Source organism: Haliotis cracherodii, unplaced genomic scaffold, assembly GCF_022045235.1.
Source record: "Haliotis cracherodii isolate W230 unplaced genomic scaffold, xgHalCrac1.p SCAF_4, whole genome shotgun sequence".
NCBI lineage: Eukaryota > Metazoa > Mollusca > Gastropoda > Lepetellida > Haliotidae > Haliotis > Haliotis cracherodii.
The window spans coordinates 31075274-31094094 of record NW_027266297.1 but is presented as its reverse complement, the minus strand read 5'-3'; the positions used below and the strand labels follow the sequence as shown (position 1 = coordinate 31094094).

Genomic DNA, 18821 nt, shown 5'->3' with positions numbered 1-18821 from the left:
GACTCCAGCTGTATTAAGACTGCGGAGACAGCTGATTGTGGAAAGTCACAGGACCTCTGTGATGTCACAGAGGAAATGCCATGCCAGGGCGGAAGACAAGTATATGTTACTATAATCATGACAAAGTAATTTGAGGTCCTGATCTGACATTTATTTCTACACATGCGGATGGATATACATATGATTTATCTAGGGCCATGAACATGCAAATTGGGAAAATTTGTTCTCTTGTTCCAAAACTTATTTTCATAGGCACTTTAATTTTGCATCAAGTGAAATAAAAAAAAACATAAAATTTTTCCTCCTCTTCTATATTGGCCTGTTGTCAGTGAAATACAAGTCACATCAACAAAGAATTAGTTAAAAACTATATTAACATGAATTTGGATTTTTTTGTTTCCATTTTGAAATATTTACTGACATTTGCTGCAGACTTAGAGCCTAATATCGGCCTCTGAGCGGGTCCAGATACATCCTTGTAGATGCTGCTTTTTTGAAGTTTCTGTTTTGTTTGTCCTTGATTGTGAAAAAATCCATGTTGAAATGTTTTTTGATGGAATGTGTGTGGGATAAGATTTTTACAAACAACAACGTAAATCAAGTAATAAAATATCCTCTTGGCACACTTACAGCTTCTTGGAAATGTTTCAGGTGCAATAATACGTAGCCTTGCTCCAAGGCTGTACTGAATGATAAGTCCATAGAGGTATAGTCATTCTATCCTCATCACAAGCAGGTCTAGATAAGCAGCCAGTACTAAGGATGCCTGTCTTCTTTAGTGAAAACTTGTTGTTATTATTTATGTAATCTATAAATTATAATTTAACATAATAATTATCTTAGAGACTTGTGCAAGTCTAAGTTATATGTTACCCAATAAAAAGCCCTGGTTTTGAAGTTTTACATGTCATTTTTCCTCACTAGATCTCTCCCCAGTAGGAAAGCTAGCCCATACATGCAATATTTATTATAACAATCAAGCTATAAATTTTAACATTGAGAAACAAGCCTAAAGGGATGAACATTAGAAAACATCACGCGATACACTCATCACTCACATCCCTCCAGCATTCCACACTTAACCAGAATGAATGAGAGACTGTGTTGTACAATGTATGAAGACAGTTAATTTTCCACAACAAGGAAATCAATAATATTTGTTTAGTGTGAAGAAACGTGTATGTTTGCATGTTGATTTTGTAAGGGCAAGGTCGCCAGTTGACACGGTTGGCCCTGCTAGAGGACTATGCACTGTGAGCACCCATGATGACCAGCACTGGTGTTTGGTGACGCTGGAGGAAATGAGTTGTTTTGTCAGAAATTTGCTGGGATGTGATGTAAATTGACAACTTCCCTTGAGAAAATTGTAAAAATCCATGAGAGTCTTTGATTACAGAGTGGTTTGAGATATGGGAGGGTTACAATAGACTTTGGAGGACTTTTGGAGGAATTAACAGTGAAAAAATTGTATATTTATGCATTCAATATTCTGGAGTTCCCCAGTAAGTGAGTGAGTAAGTTAGTGAGTGAGTGAGTGAGTGATATTCCAGCAAATATCCTGGCAGGGGATACCAGAAATGACCTTGACATATTGTAACCCCCATGTGGGAATCGACCCAGGACCTAACATTAGTTATAATTATACCAGGGGGCACCGATGGCCGAGTTGTCTAAGGTGCCGTGATTCGCTGTGCAGGGTTGTGTCCCTTGGGCGCGCCAGAAACCAATGATTGTAGGTTCGAATCCCGGTTAGCCCCGATTATGTTTCTAGGTTTGTCAGGACCATACCCATGCTCGTGGGTTTCACCGAAGTGGTAAACGTCTGAGACCTGCATCACTTCGGGCTTTCCTCCCACATTAAGCTGACATGCAGTGATATAACTGGAATACTGTTAAAAGCGGCATTAAACCAAACTCACTCACTCACTATAATTAGACCAATATGAATTGGGCAATTTTTAATTCCAATTTGGAAATTTTTACATTTCCTGGAGATTTAGGGCCGAATAATGGCCTTTCAGAAGGTCTTGATATACCATGGTTACAACTTGGTACATGCTTTCATAATGCATCAGTAGCATGCCCACCTCCCTTTGAAATTACTTCGTTATGTTGCAGACTCAAACTTGATGCCCTATATTCTGATATCTGCTTATTGCAGTCTGTGCTGCAGATGACGCAGCATATTTTCGCCATATGCCAAGGACTTTATTGATCAGCATGTCTTGTTCATTTCAAATAATCTCAGGGTTACATGCCATAGTGTATTACATCATTTGAAAGATTGCAGAACAATGCAACACAAGCGCTTTCTGACATTGTAATATTTAGTCAATCTAATCATTCATACTGCAGTGTCTCTCTGTAATGTTTGCTTGTTTCTTGTTAAATGCCACACAGAGCAATATTCCCGCTATATGACGGCGGCCTGTAAATAATTGAGTCTTGACCATACAATCCAGTGATTGACATCATGAGCATCAATCCATGCAATTGGGATACGATGACATGCATCAACCAAGTTAGCGAGCCTGACCATCCGATCCCTTTAGTCGCCTCTTACGACAAGCAAGGTTGCTTTTTAATGCCAAGAATGGGTTGCTGAAGACCTATTCTACCCTTGGGGGGGGGGGGGGGGGGGGGGGTGGCGATCGGGTAGCCTAGTGGTTAAAGCGTTCGCTCGTCACGCCGAAGACCCGGGTTCGATTCCCGACATGGGTACAATGTGTGAAGCCCATTTCTGGTGTCCCCGCCGTGATATTGCTGGGATAGTGCTAAAAGCGGCGTAAAACCATACTCACTCACTCACTGCAAGTTTCTTATGGCGATGAAATCACGTCATCACTTTACCAAAAGACGTTAAAAGATGGTACTTGTTGTTACCTTGCCTGGCTCTCAGCATTTAAGGGCAAAACAAGGACTGGTCGGTCTAATGTCTCAGTGGGGGGTATCCATGCTAAACTGCTGTATGGTATCTCAGTGGTCTAGCACTATAAAACTTTATAAATTGGCATTATGGTCCCATAGTCCTTGCCAAACTGCTCAATAGTTAAGGTATCTTAAGGACTAGTACAAATTTGCCATTTTTTAAGGGATTTGCTAAATGTTATCATTATCAGGACTAGTGGACTGATAATGTTAGTTTCTACCCTGTAAAACCGACATGATTCCAGACTAGTACAAGCAGCCACACAAACTTACGTTCAGGCATGTCACTGTCAGTGCAGTAAGCTTGGAACGCGACTTAAACCCATTTCTGACCTCACCTCACCACACATTGGATCATGGAACTCAATGAGGGATGACACACACATGTCCACAATGCTTCCCTGAACACATTGTTATCTACATCTGATAAGGGTTGTCAATTTCACAATTAATCATACGCCACATCCAGAATTCTCAACACACTTGATTGTAGTCTTGTCATGCGCATGATCTTTGTAGTAATTACTAATTGTAGAGTATATCTGAGAAATCTAGGTTTATGTTTCCAGTAATTCCTGTATACATGGTGTAGATCGTCACTAGTGATTGTTGGGGCCAGAAAGGTCATGGTGACCTTGTGTCTCTGTTGGCAATTGTTGTGAGAGCATGTTGCACTTTGTTAAGATTATGAAGAATACCGTATTCGACGAAATAAGTGCCCAGGGTGCTCTCAAAATTAGAAATAGGGGGCTCTTATTAGAATATTATTTTGGTGGAAAAAAAAACAGAGTTGAAAGATAAATTTTGTGGTTTATGCTGACAGCCGGAAATGTTTATGTACAACAGATATATTTTTCCAGAATTTAATTGCCCATAATTTAGTGTGCATATTACACACGAGTGCGTATTGTAAGCGAATAAATAAGTCTTGTGTACATTGCTCAATTCAATCTGTTTATTTGTACTTGAGGCCTCAGATCAATTGGAAAGGGTGCTAATTAGGATTGTTCATTGGCCAATATATTAGCAAATATCGCCAATTGTGCTTATTACATCGAATACGGTATTAGCAAATATCGCTGTGTACACTTATTAGAGCAGGGCACTTATTATGTTGAATACGGTAATCATGTAAGTGCAATGTTAACGAAAATGAAGTTTTGTAAGAATGTGACCTAATCTAACGAGCTGAATGTGGATAATAATGGGCTACTTTGTTGTTAAGAAGTAAAGTTTTAAAATTCCTATAAAGATGAGGTGAAGAAGTTCTATTGGCTGATATCATTTTGGATGTAATTCAATTGGATGTTGTGCATCATATAAGAATCTGAACTATGCAGGTATTCTGAGCATGAGTGTTGCTTTAAGGTCATGATGAACCAGCCACTTGTGTATAGGCTTGTATGCAGTTCATGGCTGTGTTGACTTAATATTTATTGAGAACCAGTTTTAAAAGTATTTGCAACGACCTGGACTAATCTATACCCATCCCACCTCCCACTCACAACCCACACAATATCCACACATAAATACGTATATAAAACACCTTGTATTGCACTATGAAGTCAGTAAAATTTTGATAAGATAAAAATACACATACACAGTGACTGCCCTGAATGATAAAGTCTAATGGTAGTTTTAAATAGTTGTTGTGAGATATGTAGGTAATAAAGGGTTGGTTTGACATTTCAATGTCATTCAACAACAAATATTTGATGTAAGAGGCATGTTCATCAAACGCACATCTCACAGTTTGACATTAATGTAGATAAATAATGACACATATGTCTACTGTAATGAAAGAGAATTCAATGATGTATTGGTAATATTAAATTAAGTATTTGCGGAAAGGTACCCCAAATCTGTAACCTTGATGACATTAGGATTTCTCCATTGATGTACTTGAGACGATGCTGGAAGTCTGTGTTTAATGTCATGAAACTGATGTGATGTAAATTGGAATTTGTCATGTACACAGTGAAGTATGTCATGTACACAGTGAAGTATGTCATGCACACAGTGAAGTATGTCATGTAAATATATATATATACATACATACATACATACATACATACATACATACATACATACATACCAGCCTTAGGACAGCCAAAATCTAGGTCACATGTGGCACTTGTGAGAACCCACTGACAGGGTAGACCAAGTGCACCTCGTAGCACACATCTTGACCAATATGTAGATTTGATTTAGAGATACAGAAGTATCAGCCTTGCAGTATGACTGAATCGGGGAGTGACATATTGTTATCTGAAAATCGTGTAGAATTTGGTGATGTATAAACCAGATATTGTTTGAGATATGCTGATGGTCAAAAGTTACACAACATACTGGTGTTATTACTTGACATATAACCCAGGAAACTTTGAGTGTTACGGTGAAAATCTAAAGGTACAATTCTGTTACTGTATTCGACGTAATAACCGCCTAGGGGGCTCTCAAAATTAAAAATAAGGGGTTCTTATTAGAATATCATTTTGGTGAAAAAAAAGAGTTGAAAGATAAATTTCGTGGTTTATGCTGACAGCCTGAAATTTTTATGTACGACAAATATATTTTTCCAGAATTTAATTGCCCATAATTAAGGGTGCATATAAGACATGAGTGCGTATTATACACAAATAAATAAGTCTTGTGTACCATGATCAAATGGAAGGGGTGCTAATTGGGATTGTTCACTAGCCAATATATTAGCAAATATTGCCATGTGCGCTTATTAGAGCGGGGCGCTTATTACGTTGAATACGGTAAATGGCAATTGAAAAATGAACATTCTAAAAAAGCAGGGAAGCCCTTTTTGATTCCGTAGCATAATAGGTCTAAAGTATCCCATGATGATCAGAAGCATCCATTAATGAGGATTATGTGGTTACAATGGTGTACCCAACAACATGGTTTGGTGCTCGCAATATCAACCGTTGGTATATTGGGTCCAGGCTCTATCTGGCTGATTGTATGTCGTTCTGAACAGCATAGATTGCACCCCGCAATATCTGGTTTATGTGATCCAGGTTATCAAACTTAAGTTACAGCCCTGTTTTTAGAACATCTGATATGGGCCCTTTTCTCACTCACAGTCTTAATATATAGAATTATAACAACATATACTGCTCTAAAGAAGTTAAGGAACACCTGAGTTTTTCATATTACTATGGTTTATCTGTCACGGCATAATGATATGAAAGAATGAAAAATTCAGGTGTTACTAACTGATCAACTATAGTTATATGAAAGAATCAGGTGTTAGTAACTGATCAACTATAGTTACCGTATATGACCGCGGATAAGCCGACCCCGTAGATAAGCCGAGGTGCTAACTTGACCATTGAAATACGAGAGAAAATGATATGACCCGCAGATAAGCCGAACCAGGAATTGAAAGGCAAAAAACACTGCGAAGTCGGACTGCAAGACATGTGCCGGTACTCGCAGATATTCAAAAATATAAGATGAAAAACATTGTAATTATATTGAAAAAGTCATTATTATTTCTAATAAAGATTTAACAAACCAGTCATCCACTTTCATAATGTGGGAAGCTGTTTCTCGTTGTTTTTTTTAATCTCATAATGATCGTTATATGTTGCCATCAACAACAAGCGCCATTTTGTGAATCGGTGTATATAGAATTATGAACCCGTGAGAAAATATATCAGCTAGAGCGAGTTTGAATTCAGCATCGTAAGCATGGCGTATTCGTTTCAAACTCATGATGAGAATGTCAGTCAGTAAAAATATACTAACTTTTATAACCCCCTTTACACCACTATTGTATGTTAATCCAATTGAATTAAATAAACTATCATACTATGAACACCATCACTTACTCACAGGCTTCTCCAGTTTATTAACCTAATCTCTCGAAAACAAAGGAATTAAGCCCCTACTCCCAACACGATCGCTAAGCACCCACAACTTGAAAATGTTTGTGTAAACAACATGACAATACCAATCGGCCCGTTATTATCAATGCTCATTTCCTTGTGTACCGTGTTGCTTTTTAAACAACAGGAAGCAATCACAGTGATCACCGTTTGTGACGTCACAGGAAACAGCTGATCACATGTTTTTGCAAATGGCGAACGGAATAACTCGCCGATACAGTTGTTTATTTGCCTCTTTCAATAAAGGTAGACACTTGTTCATTATCAATTTATGAACTTTGCAAAACGTACGTAATAGCTATTGGCGATTTCATCTGGGGATTATATATTATAGCTGTGAATTACATATATTGTTACATGTAAAAATTGTGGAGTTTACGAAGAACGATAAACTTTGAACATTCAATTGAAAACTTGTTATCGGAAGTAGTAACATGTATAACATTTTTTTAATAATGACAACATTGGTGTATAATAATAACTTTATTGATAATTTATAACAATAATGGCTCTAGTCGTGGCAACTTCCAAACTTTCGGGAAGTTGTGATCTATCGGACCGTCATTCAGGCGATGTTTCTGACAGATTACGATCTGAAAAATACTATCATGAAAGTGTATCCCGTGGATAAGCTGACCCCTTTCTACAGAATCTTTTTTCTGGTCCTCAAAATTCGGCTTATACGCGGTCATATACGGTATATGAAAGAATCAGGTGTTACTAACTGATCAACTATAGTTATATGAAAGAATCAGGTGTTAGTAACTGATCAACTATAGTTATATGAAAGAATCAGGTGTTAGTAACTGATCAACTATAGTTATATGAAAGAATCAGGTGTTATTAACTGATCAACTATAGTTATATGAAAGAATCAGGTGTTACTAACTGATCAACTATAGTTATATGAAAGAATCAGGTGTTAGTAACTGATCAACTATAGTTATATGAAAGAATCAGGTGTTATGAACTGATCAACTATAGTTATATGAAAGAATCAGGTGTTATTAACTGATCAACTATAGTTATATGAAAGAATCAGGTGTTATTAACTGATTAACTATAGTTATATGAAAGAATCAGGTGTTATTAACTGATCAACTATAGTTATATGAAAGAATCAGGTGTTACTAACTGATTAACTATAGTTATATGAAAGAATCAGGTGTTATTAACTGATTAACTATAGTTATATGAAAGAATCAGGTGTTATTTAACTTTATTTTAGTAGTATATTACACGACAGATTAACTATAAGTAAACTATGTTTATAACGAACACGCTTATAACGAACTGACTGATATAACAAACTTCCCGTCCATTTGCTGTTTTATGCCTATAACGAACCACGGTTATAACAAACTAAAAGTAGTGGTCCTTTTGAGTTCGTTATAACCGTAGTTTACTGTAGTTATGTGAAAGAATCGTGTGTTCTTTAACTTTATTTTGGTAGTATATTACGCGACAGAGTCCTGGAATCCAGCGATGCATGATGTGCAAAGCCCTGTCATGCCTCCCATACAGCCCGGAGAAGTAGGATGGTGATAGATGGGTCTGATTATGCAAGGACAATTAGGTGATGTGTCTATTACACTGACTGACACACACACCAGGGCACCTGTCACGTCAATGTCATATGTTCATCTGCAGCTAGGATGGATCTAGGTCATTGACTGCTGTCATGCTGACACTGCCTGATGGCCGTCATGTAGCCAACATTGATCACACAAAAGTGTTTGTTTCTTCATTGTGACATTGAGTTGTACTTTCGAACAATATATAATAATAGTGCAGTAATAATAATAATAAAACCGTATTCGACGTAATAAGCGGCTCGCTCTAATAAGCGCCCACGGTGATATTTGCTAATATATTGGCTAGTGAACAATCCCAACTTGCACCCCTTCCGATATATCAATGTACACAAGACTTATTTATTTGTGTATAATAAGCACTCGTGTGTTATATGTACCCTTAATTATGGGCAATTAAATTCTGGAAAAATATATTTGTCGTTTATAAACATTTCAGGCTGTCAGCATAAACCACGAAATTTATCTTTCAACTCTGTTTTTTCCCACCAAAATACCATTCTAATAAGAGCCCCCTATTTCTTATTTTGAGAGCGCCCTAGGCACTTATTACGTCAAATACGGTGATAATAATAATAATAATAATAATAATAATGTCACGCTTGCGTCCCAAGTACCAAGTTGTCCAACTCCCCAATGTTCTCGGTGCCTTAGGTTTGGTACCTTCCAATCTGTTGACTGACATTGGGAGAGTACCTGGGTTTGCTACCAGGAATACAGCCCTTCTGACAATCTGGGTAATGCAGAAAGCTGGTGTGTTGGGGAGTCTTCACATTCTCTGAAAAGTTCTGGTGGGTTTGACTAGGCAGCGCTTCCTGGGAGAAGTCCCACTCGCTCTCTGGGCTGCGTGTAGAGGGGACAAGGACCCTGGGCTGATGATGAGCCTAACCAACCTGACTGTGCCAGGATAACCCAAACCCTCTTTGCTGCATTTATTATTTTAATCTGTACATAATAATAATAAAAAAGAGATATTTGTAATATGCTACAGTCCATCCGTTGAAGTATGCTCACAACGCTAACGCCATTATTACTGCAGTCAATGGATCAGATTTACTTACTCAGCTTCCGATATAAATTAAAAATATTTGTTGACGAATGTCAAAGACAGTATATTGACCATGTAAGGTATTACCCTCATGTTATTGCAGGGAGAAAGTTACACTCACACTTACTATCAGGTAATACTAACCAGTGTTCAAACTAAGAGGGAGCAGGGGAGCCTAGTGGTTAAAGTGTTTGCTCGTCATGCCAAAGGCCAGGGTTCATTTCCACACTCAAATGAAGGGCTTGGACGTGAAATCCTGGGTGTTTGAAGTTTGCTATATGTATTTGAATTAAGAGTTGGATGGTTTAATGGGGCTTGTCGACTTTCCAGCTTACTTTCGTAAACTCATAAACTCATCAATGATTCACTATGCACTGTATAGAGTGAGAGCTCCAACAACCGAGATGAGAAAACTTGCGCAGAGTGAAACATATAGTTAATGTATGCTGTATTGGGTTGAGTGAACTTGGCACTATGCAAGTGTACATTCATCATCAAGGCAATGTTTGTGTCTGCAGCCAAAGTAGCAGGAATATCTCTCATTGGCATCACTTCCCTTTTCTAAGTCTGGTTATGTTTATGAAAGTAGTTTGTATTTCAAAGTTTAATTTTAATTACAAGCTTAAAAATGCCATGGGGAGTTGAATGGATGAACATTTTTACTGCATGCTTTATGAACACAAAGAAGCTCATGTTTTATTTCAAGAGTACCACGGTTAAGGCCGTTTGTTTTTCAAAGGAAATTGTTCACGGCAGAAGCCAAAATGCACTTTCTAAGTCAACTCATTTGCAGATCCCATCTGTGCCTCAGCTTTTGTGTCCATATACATTGAGTTAACATCCAACATTCATCTCCGCAGGGTGTTTGACTATTTGAAAACTGTGTATCTTTACCCAGCTGTGGCAGAACCGAATTTTAAAAGACACTACCTCCTTCCTTGCTGAATTAAATTTGACTCAAGTCTCAAATGGCCTGTTGATTTCTGTTTCAGACCAGCGAGATGCTGTTCAGAAGAAGACATTTACAAAATGGGTCAATAAGCATTTATTAAAGGTGAGTATTGCTGACAAGCTGTTACTTTAGCTGTTGCACGAGTCTGGTGACATTTTGCAGCTCATCCATGACACAGAAACATACACAGCGCCCCCTGTTAGCAAGCAGACACACCTTGCAATGGGGACGAAAACAGCTCTTGGGAACCTTCTGCTATTTACATGAAACCGACGTGCAAACATGTCTGATTGGATGACGTTTTCTGTCGTTCTCGTCAGTTGCGAACAGAATTTGTAATCCTTTCATGGTGGTGATGTGATTTGCTCTGACCAAATATGGCTGAAACGATTTCAAACGACGAGCCTGGATTTTGACGTTGAAATTGATGATCCTCAGGTTGAAATTAACGCCTGACTTTGAAGTCCTTTTTAGGGGACTTGAGTCACATTAGAAGCAGAGATGTACAAATTAACACAACAAGAATGGTAGATATTTAGAATCTGATTGTATTTCCTGAGCGTTCAAATGTCAAACACATTTTCAGTGTGGGTTCTTTTATGTTGTCTCAACAAGTGAATTAGAAAAGTCGCAAGTAATGACGAATGGAGGGGGTTCATCTACAGATTGTTGCTGCAACGGGCAACAGAGACATTTTCATCCTCGGTCAGGTGTAGTCTATCTCCGCTGGAGAGTTTCTGTTAGTTGTCCATCCTCTGTAAATTGAGTTTGTCAAACTCAAGAAGGTGTTTTATCTTGAATTGAAATGAATGTGGTTTTTATCAAAAAACAACTCTATGAAAGTTAATCTCCTATGTCAGAACATCAGTGTCAGCGTCAAGATTCTTTTTTTTTCTTGTTAAAAGATTAGTTTGCAGACTTGCATGTTTTTGATAATTCTTGCATTTTAGTCTGACTATGTACATAGGTACGGTTTGATAAATCTAGTTCAATTATGATTTCAAGAGTTTGTTTCATAACTCTGTAATTCATTATTGAATTACCATATTCACCCTATGATATGCCCTGCTTCATAATCTTGTGAGCACTCCCTTACAAAGGCCATGCCAGTGTATATATTTCTTGTGTAATATAACAGGTTTCTTAACAGAAAACACCAGGCCTAGGCTCTATTATCGAAAAAGTTTTTAAAGCCCTTAATTACTGAAGTGGTACTTATTATGTTGCCTAGAAATCGTGATTTAGCTGGTGAAATACTATACCTGTTGAGTCAGCAATAAAAAATCAGAATTTTTCTATTAGCAGTTTCTTCAAGATGAACAATGTACCGCTGATAATGAGGCTTATGTGAAACTGTGTAACCACTCTTTAAGGTGTCCTCTACAGAATGACTCACTCAGTACTAGGTGAGAGTGAAGCCCAATTATCTCTGATCTTCGCTAACACGTTAAGGTCTGTGCAGGTATTAGCTCCGGAGGTCGGGATTTAGGTCACACATGGGCAAAGGTATATTTCACCCAAGTGGGAATTTCTCTAAAATCTTTTTCGAGGCATTTCTGAATGGATGACAGTGGTCCTGCTATACCGACATGTTTCAAGCAGGGATTACAGGGAGATTTTGCTTTGTCTGTGAATAGGATTCCTGAGATTTGTCACCATCCAGTGAAAAGAATGTTTCAATGATTTTCCAGTGTTTGGATTCCAGATTGTTCAGATGAATTGAAAGAACAATTTGATACTGGACAAGCTAATAATGTTTTATCCAATAAGCTCATTTCCTACTTATGAGAGTGTCTGCCGTGATAATTATTGTTGAAGCTATTTAGTTCAATTCTAAGAGGTATGAATGCTCAGGAATTTGTCTAGACCTGCTCAGAGGTATCAATTTGGCTTCAAATGCCATTAAAAATTTCCAGATTTGACTGATATATTTTAAAATTCAGGTTAATGTGTACATTTAATCCATAACTAATGTTATAGCTTCTTATGACTTGTATTGCATTGAATTGTTCGAGAGGCATTACTTAGAAGTTGACGGATGACAAAGTAGACACAATTTATGGATAACTACTTCCTTAATTTCTGTTAAGGCGATGTTTCAGTATAGATTGTTGTTATCCTGCCTGGCGCTCAGCATTAAGGGACTAAAACAAGGACTGGTCGGTTTGGAGTCAGTATACTGTGTCTGTGGGGTATTCATGTCAAACTACAGCATGGTATCTCAGTGGGCTAGCACTATAAAATCTGCATTAGTCCAGACACACTGATACTTTGCTATATAAGTGCAATAATCTTGAACGTGACGTTATTTCACCTCACCTCACCTCACCTCACCTCACCTCACTTCAACCTCAACCTCAACCTCACCTCACTTAAACCTCACCTCGACCTCACCTCGACCTCACCTCACCTGTCCAGATTTGACTGCTTGTGTCTCATTGTGCCTCGGGGGGCACGGGTGGCCCAGTCGTCTAAGGCGCCGCGATTCCCTGTACAGAGTTGCGTCCCTTGGGCTCGCCAGAAACCTATGATTGTGGGTTCGAATCCCGGTTCGCCCCGATTATGTTTCTAGGTTTGTCAGCACCATACCCATGCTCGTGGGTTTCACCGAAGTGGTAAACGTCTGTGACCTGCATCACTTCGGGCTTTCCTCCCACATTAAGCTGACACGCCGTGATATAACTGATAATACTGTTAAAAACGGCGTTAAACCCAACTCACTCACTCACTCACTCATTGTGCCTCCATGGCTTGTATCGTTGGTCATACTGTCAGTCTCTGGTTTAGTTAGTCCAGATGGATCATATACAGACCGACATCATAAAACTGTTCAGTGGGGCAGTCGGGTAGCCTTGTGGTTAAAGCATTCGCTCGTCTCGCCGAAGACCTGGGTTTGATTCCCGACATGGGTACAATGTGTGAAGCCCGTTTCTGGTGTCACCCGCCGTGATATTGCTGGAATATTGCTTAAAGCGGCGTAAACCATACTCACTCACTCACTCACTCACTCACTCACTCACAAAACTGTTCAAATATTGCTGACTAGGCAATTAACAACATTCACTTACTCGCAGCGCCAGGTCTTGCAGTGTTTCCTGCAGAGGAATGCTACAGTCATTAACATGATTCATCATGAACCACAATCAATATGCTCCCAGTTATTGACAGAGACAAGCGATTGACAAGTAGTTTGGATTGACATAGTGTTGTAACATGGCTTTGCTTGTCGACACTTGTGAGAACTAGTGAGACTGACGACACAGTTCATAAGGTTAAGTGGGTAATGGTTGTCGAGTAGGGTTGGATATTTCACTTTTATTTTTGTGACGACTGTCAATACTGTTTGAGGCGAAAACAGTTCTGTCAATATTGCCGGTCAGGTAAGCATGGCCCTGTAATTGGTCGGTCTAATGGTTTGATTGACGTAGGGTAAGCTCGATGTTTGTCCACCGATTTCGGTATTGTCGGTGTCATTAGGTCACTAACTGGTCAGTTTATTCCTGGATATTTGCCAACCATAACTTGATCAATATTTGTTTCAAATTGTATTATTGATTTCTGTAAAAATCTTTGAAACTAGAAATGATTCTTTGAATTTACTATGATCATAATAAACTTTGTTTATATGTTTTAAAACATAAATAAACTATTTTCAGTTATGTTTTTTCCTTGTTCGACGGTAAGTTGAAAATAAACATCATTGGCTATATTTCAGACATGTAGTGACTTTCTTTATAAAGATAACCATTGTTTAGTACATGAGTAAAATCACATGTATGAAGATAACCATTGTTTACTACATGAGTAAAATCACATGTATTTTAACGCTGAAAAACGGGGAAAAACTTGATCTTATACATAATAAGATTAATCTGCTGCAAAATGACTTGTTGTCGACCATGACTCCTAGATCAGCAATTCTGGCGACTACGTGGCAAGTCGACCATGAAAGAATCTTGATTCGCCCTGGGCAACACAATGTGCCTACTCCGGTATGCTATCTGAAGAAGTGGTTACTCTAATCGGGCATAAATTAACCACTACGGGCTACTTTTGAGTGCAACTTTGTTATTGTATTATGCTAGGAGGAGAAAAGGTGTTACAAGTGTATGCATATGATGTATTAGCAACGTAGAGTTTTATTGAAACATACTTTGCCAAGTTGACAGGTTGCCTTTGAATACTTTGAGAAGAGATTTGACCCTAAGGCATTGTTAAGTTCTCTGAAATAAAAAAAAAGGAATCAGTGAATGAAAGCAAGAGTAGTTTTACACCCCATGTTTTATACAAAATAGGTAATTCCGAACAATGTAATGAACATATAGATTTATAGTGCCTGGATTATGTTGTATTGTTGATACAAGGGGTGGGTGAGTCATTATTACAAGGTATGAAACGAAACCTATCTTCCAAGAAATATGTAGTCTCGCAGTTCTTACTCATACAGTCTGTGGCTTTAGTCACTCCGCCGAAGCCGGATTCTTATAAAATTCTGTTCGGTCTAGTATCCTAAGCGAAAAATAGTCCATCTAATAACCCGACAATCTGAAAATGATGATTTAGAGCCAAGTTCAAGATAATTGACTAAAAAATGTTCATGCACAGACTGCTCATAATAGCCTTCATAAGGATGAGGGTTGGAAGAGCTGTCTAAAAATGAAGCCTGGCTGTCCTGGTGTCAATTCAAACCCTGTGATTCACACATGCACCAGCAGGGTCATGGGTGTTCCAGTGGTTCCAGCATGTCTAGAGTTCACTGGGGGTCCTTTTCAATTTAAATGGATTTTTTTTGTTTCTGTCAAAATTATATTTTCAGAGACTTGGCGTTAGTTTACGCTATGACTATCATAGGTCTTATGTTATTGCTACGATTACTTTGGGAGCTGATTGTACCTCAATAGTAAGGTTTGCTGCTTATGCTATCAACCACAGATTTGTGTGGCCAAGATTTGATTTCTTTTGCTGATCTAGGTTTTAGCAGTGTTTTAAAAACTTTGGAATAATGGCGTTGGTGGTTAAAGCGTTTGCTCATGGCGCCGAAGGTCCATGTTTGATTCTCCACATGGGTACAATGTGTGAAGCCCATCTCTTCTGTCCTCCACCGTGATATTGCTGAATTATTGCTAACAGCTTCGTAGAATCATACTCACTCACTTACTCACTCTTAAAGGCAACATTATGTATACTTCTGCTCGGGGTTTTATTCGAGGGCTTACACAGGTGTAAATATTAGCTATATCCGATACGGCTTATCACAAATACATGGCTGGGTTACCAGGATATGGTGGCATGTGGGGCAGTGTTTTTTTTATCTGTGCAGGGTATGTATTGAACCTAGAGGTAACCCAAGCTTGGCGATCTATGAATCATAATCTTGATGTGGTAGCGCACAGGTTATGAAATCATGCAAGGGTCATATGGTCCTTTAAATGTTTCAAGGAATGTATAAATTGCCTGGATAGGAGCTTGTGTGAGATGGAAACGTCATTGGTGGATGGTGGTCAACTTTTAAAATAAATTTGTTGAAATTGTCCGGTCTTTGTGAAAATGTTTCAGAAAAGGTAAAACTGGTTAAAATATTTAAAAAAAATTGTCCATTTTGGTTCGGAACAACTTTTTATGTAAAGTTTAAGATATGGTTTTCAGCTCTAATTAAAATGTTATTGGGATCCGGGGTACAATAGGTCTTCAGCAAACCCTGCTCGCCATACAAAGTTACTATGCTTGTCATAAGCGCCGACTAATGGAATGGTCAGGCTTACGACTTGGTTGATGCATATCCCAATTGCATGGATCGATGCTCATGATATCTCTCGATTATTTAAAGACTGCAGTCATATAGCTGGAATACTGCTGAGTGTGGCGTTAAACACCAACAAACAAACAAACAAACATTATTGGTCTAGTTGACTTTGTAGAAGTGTTGTAAAAAAGGCTTGTATTTGCTGGATCACTTCCTTGGTTTAGTTTTAACACGTGACTTCAGTCTGAAAATAATACCCGAGAAATATCTACATCCAACACAGAAGAAGAACATGAACTTTACAAATGCTGAGTAATTGCTCAAACTTGTCTCATGATTCTCATTCGTTTTTCTTTAGCTTTTGAATTTTGAGACAAATTGGAAGTTAGATAACGTTGTGCTTCCCTTGTTTGGCCGTTTTGTCTTCATTATGATAGGAAGGTAGGAAGGTGCATGAAGATAGTTCCCATGGTTACTGTTATTTCTCATAATGATACCATCTTACCCCATCCACAGGAGATTGTCAAGACTGTGTGTGAACATGTTAAGTGTAAGTGCCAAACTTTCTTCTTGAATTTCTCCGTGCAAGGTTATGAATATATGTTGGAAATATGTTGGTCTTTTTTTACTGGTATTTATGATTGTGGCCCAAGGTTTTCATCAGATGTGAACTCATGTGATGTTTTTTGTAATGAAAGTATATCATCAGATAGTGATTTTATTGCCATATTATCTGTATGTGTCAGTGAAGTCCACCAAATGACATCAGCCTTTTTTGTAATCCATCAATATCAGTCAATGCATTCTACCAATAAATTTAACCAATGCAGTCAATGGATGCAATCTACCAATACAATGGTTTAATACGATCCACCAATACAATCTCCCCAATACAATCAACCATTGCAGTGAATCTATACAATCTACCAATACAATCTACCAAAGCAGTGAACTAATTCAATCCACCAATACCATCTACTGATACAGTCTACAAATGCAGTGAATCTATACAATCTACTAATGCAGTTAATCTATACAATCTACCAAAGCAGTGAACTAATACAATCCACCAATACAATCTACAAATACAATTTACAAATGCAGTGAATCTATACAATCTACCAATGCAATCTACCATTACAATCTTCAAATGCAGTGAATCTATACAATCTTCCAATTCAGTCTACCAATGCAGTGAATCTATACAATCTACCAATACAATCTACCAAAGCAGTGAACTAATACAATCCACCAAAGCAGTGAACTAATACAATCCACCATTACAATCTACAAATACAATTTACAAATGCAGTGAATCTATACAATCTACCAATACAATCTACCAATGCAGTGAATCTATACAATCTACCAAAGCAATCTACCAAAGCAGTGAACTAATACAATCCACCAATACAATCTACCAATGCAATCTACCAATGCAGTCAACTGTCATATTACATGTACATGTATAAGGAAAGATAGGTTTAACATAGCATGCAACATAGATGTAGGAGCATTGGCTTCTCTCTCTGTATAAGGGCTAGTTCCCCCTTCCAACACCGACCAAACAGGACTAGTCCTTATGTATATAGTGATAACATATAGCAAAACTCCTAAAAACGGCAAATTTCTACTAGTCCTTATGATACCTTAACTATTGGACAGTTTGGCAAGGACTGCAGGACAAGTGACAGTTTCTAACGCTGCAACACTTATATTAGTCTATGAAAACATTTCTTTAAAATAATTGGTTTTTTTCTCTCGAAAAGAACCTTTCCTCTACTGCTATGGAATCAAGGAAACTAGACATGGTTTAGTTTGATCTAGACTTGCCTTGGCTTTTAGTAAATAATGATATATATAAATTCCACAGTCATGGCACAGGACTAGACTGTGCTAAGCTGTAGCTTTCAAATAGCTGACCACAAGGTGATAATGCAGACATAGGTGACAGATGACAAGTCAAATATCAGCAAATGTCACTCCGACCTGTGAACAGTTGTTAATCATCTGCAATCTGGACAGCATGTTAGCTTTGGGTGGGATTGTGTTTGTTGCTGGGTGCATTACTGCACCGTACACCCACCTCTTGGATATAGTGAGTTTTGTTTCATGGTTGGCACGTAGAGGCATAAAAACACGTCAGTACACAATGCACTTTTTGACATAGACAAACAGTTGTGGATATTTGTTACGGATGAGTCACAGCCATTGAAATATTACACTCGTAGTTTGAATGGCTTGTTATTGTACTGGTGTATGCCCCGAGCAAACATTGGATCGGATACATCAACAGAATTGGGGTGGGGAAAGTAGAAAGATTCATTGTTAGTTTCTATTTTGCTGGTCATTTTTTTATGGTTGGTTTCTTGGAAATTAGTTTTTAAAATTGTGGTGGTATTACATACTCATTCCAGTGACCTATGGATCCTCGTAATGATGTGTACAGGAAATCTAATTGAGTTCCAGTTTCTGCATCCTTGATAGTCTAGGGAGCTTCATCTTGATTGTATTATGATACCCGGGACTTATTTGTCCTCTCTAACTGAGGACAGAATTTCTCTTGCTCAGTAGTTTCATTGGATGGCCATCCTGAGGGTCGTGTCATATGTATTGGGCTGAAAATAGAATCGTTTGTTTCCTTTGTTTGTGCTCA

General features: G+C 38.1%; 1 protein-coding gene across 18 annotated transcripts in view; it reads left to right on the top strand.

The window, feature by feature from the left end:
- LOC139480555 (microtubule-actin cross-linking factor 1-like) overlaps positions 1-18821 on the top strand; it is a 275708-nt gene that overhangs the window by 40880 nt on the left and 216007 nt on the right. For all 18 annotated transcript variants that reach the window (XM_071263682.1, XM_071263686.1, XM_071263685.1 and 15 more), the window contains one exon: positions 10463-10524. In XM_071263682.1, the coding sequence (XP_071119783.1) occupies positions 10463-10524 (62 nt within the window). The remainder of the gene's footprint in view (positions 1-10462; positions 10525-18821) is intronic.